Here is a 6,913-nt window from a genome sequence, read left to right as displayed (position 1 = left end):
GAGGGGTTGTTAGCCCGGTGTGGTGCTGAGGAGTTTCTCTTTCTTTTTAAAATAGCATAGAGAAGTTTCACTTTTTTTTTTTTTACGCAGCCGAGTTTTCTGTTTGTTTGGGTTTTGGATTGTTTTTTCATTTCAGGTAGGGTTTTCGGTGGAAGCCGTCGCCTGTCGGCATGAGTTTTCTGCTGCCCAAACTGACCTGTAAGAGGGAAGTGGATCAGGCAATAAAAAGCGTGGCTGAGAAGGTTCTGGTTCTCCGGTTTGGAAGAGATAACGATGCCGTCTGTCTGCAGCTCGATGACATTGTAAGCGGATTTTTTCTTTTTTCTCTTTTTTTTCTTTTTTTTTTTAGCGAACTTTACTAGTTCGTTCAAACTGTACTGTTGAATACAAGTGACTATCATATGTTGCTTTTGGCTAATATGATGTCTCATTAAAATTTTCATTAAAATTAAATCAATATGAAATAATACTATATTCATAAAACTACTTGAAAATTAAGAAAATGTTGATGTTATTATTGTGGGTGTACAAAGTGCTTGAAGTAGGTAAGGCTTGATATTCCAGCCCTGCTTAAGCTGGTAAGACATAAGAGAAATAGGCTTTGTAAAGCTTGCCACCCTTTTTCCTCTTGTATCTCAGTCCATTTGTCATCGAATTTTCTCACTCTTTTCAGCTTGCAAAGACAGCTCATGACCTAAGTAAAATGGCAGTGATTTACCTGGTGGATGTGAACAAGGTTCCAGTGTACACCCAGTATTTTGACATCAGTTATATTCCATCTACTGTATTTTTCTTCAATGGACAACACATGAAGGTTGATTATGGGTATGTGATCCTACCAGGAATTATCTATTATATCTTTCAGAATTATTAGTCTTTCTCTATACTACTGTGTCAGGGGAAGATGACGTTTGAAAACTGTAATATTGTTATACCAGCATCTGCATTGAGAACTCCATAGGAAGCCAGAAGGACGTATTTTTGAATCTGCTCTGAGTCATTAAGTAGGTGCCAGCTGTGAAACATGCCTGACGCTGTAAAAAATAGCATGGTTAAAGTCTTGGTTGTGACACTGCACCTTTTAGGACTTTGGAGGTGACGGTATACTCCTGATCTGGCTATACCATTACCAGTGCTGTTCATTCTTTCCGAGTGACCAGATCAGAGCCCCTAATGCCACTGTACGTCTTTCCTTGTTGTTAGGTGTTTTTGCTTTGAACACTTTAGCATTACAATTCTACCTTTATCTTATGCTTACATTTAGGTCTCCAGATCATACCAAATTTGTAGGAAGCTTCAAAACAAAGCAAGACTTTATAGATCTGATTGAAGTGATTTACCGTGGTGCAATGCGTGGAAAGCTGATTGTGAGAAGTCCCATTGATCCCAATAACATTCCTAAATATGACCTTCTCTACCAAGGAATTTAATGGCTTAACCTGAGATAAAGAATTATGGAATAGTTGATGTTCCAGAAACCATTTTTTCTTCAAGCCTGCTTAGCCACTTCTGATACCATGGGACAGTTTAAGCATTTATTTACGTTGAAGGATCATATTGGTCTCATTCTGAAGATGGACATTCTGTCACCTCATACTTCTGTGAATAAAGCTACATGTTCATGCTTAGAACTCACACAAGTGACTATTCTTTGAGTTGCATGCTGACTAGCACCTACAAACCAGGTTGTATGCGTCCTCAATGATGACATCTGCAGTACAACTTTAAGTGAACTAAGCCACCATATAGTCTATTAATTATCTAGTTAGTACATTTTCAATCAGATATGGTAGCAGTAAACCCATCTTTATTAAAAAGCTATGCTTGCTCTCAAGAGCATTCAACTGAGTGCCTTTCCAATGGAATTTTACACTTTTACCCATTACTGGATAATGGGACAGAAGCTTTTCAAACAAGATTAGAGGTGACTGAAATCTGTAATGGATATAAACACAAAAGAGAAGTTGACACACTCTTTTCTCTGATACCCAGTGTTACTGTTCAACATTTTGGGTTTTTGGGTGAGAACTGAAGGTGTAGGGCAAAGTTTTACCATCCATCAGAGCTCTTTTGCAGCCACTGAGTACTTTTAGTTCCCACAGGATTAAACTGGAAATTCAGAATAACCATTTTGTTTACATTCACTTTAAAGGTTATTTGACCTTCTGCTCGTATAAATTGCAAACCTTGAGTATGGACACTTAAAAAGTGTCTCTTATTTCCCACCTCTGTCTAAAATTAAACGGCTGAGGGAAAACAGCAATGTCCTCCTTTTGCATCAGCTTGGTAATAGCAGGTTGCTAGTGCTGTATTCCTATAGCAGCTCACGCCCAGTAATCTCACTGGTTTAGTTGGTTTTAAAATGGAAATTCCTTTAGCTTACTGTATCATAATCAGGACATACCATCTCTAACTGGAAGGAAGGTGGTAGTATGTAATTCTGTGAAGTTTTGTTCAACTTAACAGTACATGTTTCAAGGAGGAAGGTAGATGTTCAGGCTCTTGAAAGATTTTAAATACTCTATGGTATATAGTGAGAAGCAAATAGATCCTTTACAGGCTTTTGGTATTCCAGATCTGTCATTTTAATGAAAGCTGTGCACTTACGTGTTTTCCTGATAGTCTAGTCTGATTATACAGACATAACTGCAGAATGTTTATTTTTCCAAATGATACAGATGAGAGTTGCTATACCTTAACATCTTTATTTTGTGCAACTTAAATTTCACAGCTAACTGAAGGGTTGTGGCTTACAGCTTTCAACAATGAACTTCTTTCCTAATAGTTAACTTGGATTTGTGCATTTCTAAGCTTCAAACTTAGAACTGTAAGTTGCTCCACAGTGAGATGAGGGTCCCTTAGATGACTGAAAAGTGCACGGGCAGTTATGAAAGGAAGAGGCCACTATCAAGAACAAATCAGTATACCTTTATTTATTGCCTCACTTTTTACTTGTTCTGCTTCTGGTTGCAACAGGTGATTTCCTAGAGGCTGTTACGGTCTTGGCTTTCAGTGTGCTCTTCAGGTACTTGAAGATGGAATGTAAGCAGCAGGAGGGGGCTAAACCATTCTTTTCCGTCCCAGCAGAGACAGTAGGGCAATTTAGTTTCATGACAGAACCCACAGCTTTATCTAGAGGCTTACTGTTTGACACCCATTCACGGCAGTATTTCTGTATCCATTCTTGTATTTGTGGATCACTTCTAGTCTGGTGCTGCACGCTGTGTATGGAGTCAATGAATGCCACAGAGAACACTTTATTCATTACCTCCCCTTTTCGCTGCACTAGCAGGTCAACAAACACCAAGCCACCATAGCCATGGGCAATGAAGGCCACATTTTTGGCTGCACTTTTTGAAATGAAATGATCCCATACATACATGGTATGCTCCTCAGGGCTGCTGCTGCCCCTCTTGGGGACCCACCAGGTAGACTGTGTAGAAGTCAGTGCCTCTTGACTGGTAGAAAAGCTTAACCTCTCCTTTTCAGTCTTCAAATCAACAAAGTTGTCATTGGGATTCAGTACAGCGACCCCCCCATGGCTTTGAAGGGCCATTTTGATGAATGGTATTTGTGTTCCATGCCCCAGGCCCTCACTGGTAATTATCCTTTGCCCCCATTGTCCGGCACGGAACACTCCGCGGTCCTGAAGGAGGACAATGAGGCTAGAGGAACTTGTTAGTGCATTCTCACTCATGAAAAAGAAACTTCTCAGTTCATCCTCTGTAGTATCAGTAGGAATATAAACTTTCTGCAGCATGCAGACTCTTTCCAGGAGCTCATAAACATATTGGGTAATCAAATGTCCCAAAACTTGATAGCGTTTATGATTCTGCTCATGTGCATTCTTGTAATAATTGAAAACAAAGGACTCATTTGTATCCAGATGCCTCAGTTCCCCTTTTGTGTTGAAGTCATACTTCAGTTCCTCTTGATACTCTGAACCCTCTATTAGGTTCCTCAAGCTTAATTCGTGCTGTATTTGTAACCACTACAAATTAAGAAGACTACATTAATTTAGTGGATAGACCTCCATATGACACCTACATAAAAAACCCCTATTGTATAAGAATTCAGATTTAAAAGTGGTTACAAACAAAATACTCATTGATACAGGCTATCTCTTGGTAGGATGTAGTAAACCAGCTGCTTGTAAAGCCTCTCATGGATTTCAGTTACTAAATTCCAGCAGCGGTACATTAATAATAATCCCTTCAGTTACTTGTTCATCCTTGCAAGCACTTGCCACGTGGAAGTTGTGGAATGGATGACAGAATAAGCTATCCATGGCGATCCAGGAACAGGGGAAAATAAAGTCGTGCAGCAAACTTGCATGAGATTAGACTGAGGTCTCTAGTTTCAGCTGAGATAATTTTTCAGCTTGCATGACTGATGAACTGATAAGAATTATACCAAGAAGTGGTTTCTGTGCAGCTCAAAAATTAAGCTTATAGCTTTCTGTTTTTTGAGTAACTCTTCATTGTACTACTGTCACTGGCTGTAGAATGGTAAACAAAGGGTAAACTTTGGTGTCGCTAGAATCCTACTTCTCTAGGATTTTTTTCCTAACAGCAAATATTTGCAAGCATCAAATTCCCATAATTATAAATATTTTTAAAATTAACTTACCATCTTAGCACAACTTTGGGTTTTTTTTTGGGTTTTTTTGGCAATGGTTTATGTGACATTGTATTTGGCAAAGACATTGGTACAAGCTACTATATACCTTTTAATTTTTCTTACTGAACTGGCAGAGGTTTTTAGAACACAGTAAATGACTGTAAACTCACTATACCATCTGGTTACTAGGACAGAAAGTGATCTGAAAATTTTCATGTAAACAACTTGAGTTGGAAACCAACTCCTACATGGGATGCTGGTTTCTTTGGGTAAGCTGCTTAGCATCTTGAAAATTATTTCTTACACTTCAAAAATAAAAAAACGTTTTCAACAGAGCAATATCACACACATTTTCCTTTTGAGCAATCTCCATTGGGGCAGAGATACTGTCGTCTCTTCAGGGTCATTCCTGTCTTTTGATTAATAGAGAGTAGGCTAGAAAATGGTACTTTCTCCTTTTTTATCTCATAAAATAAGTACATATAGAAAAGGGAAAAAATCAGATTGTGTGATAGCTAAACCATTTACTGTCTTGTCAGTTTCTTGGAATGGAAACAGCACAAGGAAGTTACAAGTGCATGTGTTCATCTGTGATTTTTCATTCTGCGAGAAGGCATGAAAGACACAAAGGAGATGGGAGAGAGAGAGAGAGTCTGTTTGCTATACCACTGAAATACAGGCAATTCACACAAAAGAGATCATATTTAGTAGGGAGAAGCTACCCATATTCGTGTTGTTTTCCCCATGCAATGAAGTGGGAGAAAAATGGACATGGTTTAACAAAAGATGTCTGTGGATAAAGGTGAAGCACAGAGGAAGCATTCCATAACAAGTAGGAATAGATAAATGCAGTTTCCCCATGGAATGGTGTGCTGTCCAGCAATTTTTTGGGCCCTTTTCCATCCTCACCCCTAAAAGGTTGGAGGCTGTAGTTTCCCAATGTATTATGAACAGGAAGTTACTAGGCTCTTACTTCAGCTACTAACAACAACAACGTTGCTTTTTCACTTCCAAAACAAAACAAGGATACGTAATTACAAATTAAACCCTGTGTATATAATATTGAACATCTACTTAAAGAACTACTTTTCAAAGCATTGTGAAACGTTTCTGAGGATTTCAGGAGGTAGAAACAAACAAACAAGGCAGTCTTACATCAGGCATAGGTATGACTTCCCTTCCTAAAATTGCCTTCAGGGTGTGAACTTAAAAGTTTTGCAGCAATTTATAGTAGCTTATCACTTAAGAATTCACTTGAATAGCACCTTAGACTTAGAACCTAAACATACTTTTTAGTCTGGAGGACTGATTTTGTTGAAATAATGCCATTTACGGAATTGAAAAGCAGCAGTTACAGATTGCTCTAGAAATAGCTGCATAATGCATTTACTTTTTGGGGGTTTTTATAAATCTACATTCTAAGTCAGTGTTGACTGCTCCTTGTCCTTCACTGTCTACATATAAACACAATATTCAAGGGGGTTTATTCTGGTGGTCTTTACAATTGCTATTTTGATTTTTAATAAATTCCTGGGAGTGGGGGGAAAAACCCTTTTCCCTTCCTCCCACTTTTCTGTTTGGTGTGTAAAATGCTTCAGCTGTAAATTCAGCTAGCATTTGTTACAGCAGTTGGCATATTCTAAACACTGCTGCAGTACAAGTAACATTCTTTATAAGATTTTCCATTTAAAACCACTTCATTCTAGCGAAGCCCAACATTACCGTATGCTCTCCTGTAAAATCGGTCATCATCATAGATGGAAATCTTTTTCACCCTGGGGTTGTAGACAGTTCTGCATGAAAGAAAATAAACCCATTTTAGTTCAGGTCCTGTTACGGCATATACTTTATTATGGGTATATTTATAAAATGTATCAGTTGCTGATAGTTAAGGCCTATCAGACAGTTCCAAGTTACAAGGTAACTTCTCATTCTTTACACCTAACCATAAGTTAGGGCTAAACCTTGAGTGTAAAACTGAAAAGTTGTCAAAAAGTGTCTCACACAGCTTCCCGTTACTTGATAATAAAGGCAAAACAGAAGGAAAACTCAGAAAGTTACACACAAAACTTACAGTTCTGAAGCTGCCCTGAAAATAGCAAACCAACCCAAAAAACAAAACCACCAACCAAAACCCCACAAAACCCAACAGGCAGGTCTTGGTCTACACTCGGCTGTGGGAAGACTCCCACAGTGTAACACTATCATTTGCTCCACATGGTTTACATTTTTCTCCCTCAGCAGCTTAATATCGGACTAAACTCAAAGTAATTAAAAACCGGAGGGGGTGCGG

The 6,913-nt window shown here is 38.5% G+C and overlaps 2 protein-coding genes across 2 annotated transcripts; one reads left to right on the top strand and one right to left on the bottom strand.

Moving 5' to 3' along the window:
- Positions 1-133: 133 nt before the first annotated feature.
- TXNL4B (thioredoxin-like 4B) lies at positions 134-1,628 on the top strand. Its single transcript, XM_010015003.1, has 3 exons — positions 134-302; positions 674-825; positions 1,265-1,628. Exons 1-3 carry the CDS (start codon positions 171-173, stop codon positions 1,428-1,430), a joined length of 450 nt encoding a protein of 149 aa, XP_010013305.1. The 5' UTR covers positions 134-170; the 3' UTR covers positions 1,431-1,628.
- A 1,313-nt stretch (positions 1,629-2,941) lies between these two features.
- Positions 2,942-6,375, bottom strand: LOC104401317 (putative protein FAM172B). Its single transcript, XM_010015002.1, has 2 exons — positions 6,343-6,375; positions 2,942-3,991 (listed from the first exon to the last, which is right to left on the bottom strand). Exons 1-2 carry the CDS (start codon positions 6,373-6,375, stop codon positions 2,942-2,944), a joined length of 1,083 nt encoding a protein of 360 aa, XP_010013304.1.
- Positions 6,376-6,913: the final 538 nt, after the last annotated feature.

This window comes from Nestor notabilis, unplaced genomic scaffold (genome assembly GCF_000696875.1).
Source record: "Nestor notabilis isolate BGI_N333 unplaced genomic scaffold, ASM69687v1 Scaffold36415, whole genome shotgun sequence".
NCBI classification, from domain to species: domain Eukaryota; kingdom Metazoa; phylum Chordata; class Aves; order Psittaciformes; family Psittacidae; genus Nestor; species Nestor notabilis.
The sequence above is the reverse complement of the archived record's forward strand: the minus strand, read 5'-3'. Positions and strand labels throughout refer to the sequence as shown.

Excerpts from the sequence above, each read along its gene's own strand:
- LOC104401317 (XM_010015002.1), bottom strand. The coding sequence starts at position 6,375 with ATGATGATGACCGATTTTACAGGAGAGCATACG. Across the intron at positions 3,992-6,342 it reads ATTTTACAGGAGAGCATACG|TGGTTACAAATACAGCACGA; the intron begins GTAATGTTGGGC and ends CTTAATTTGTAG.
- TXNL4B (XM_010015003.1), top strand. The coding sequence starts at position 171 with ATGAGTTTTCTGCTGCCCAAACTGACCTGTAAGAGGGAAGTGGATCAG. Across the intron at positions 303-673 it reads GTCTGCAGCTCGATGACATT|CTTGCAAAGACAGCTCATGA; the intron begins GTAAGCGGATTT and ends CACTCTTTTCAG. Across the intron at positions 826-1,264 it reads CACATGAAGGTTGATTATGG|GTCTCCAGATCATACCAAAT; the intron begins GTATGTGATCCT and ends GCTTACATTTAG.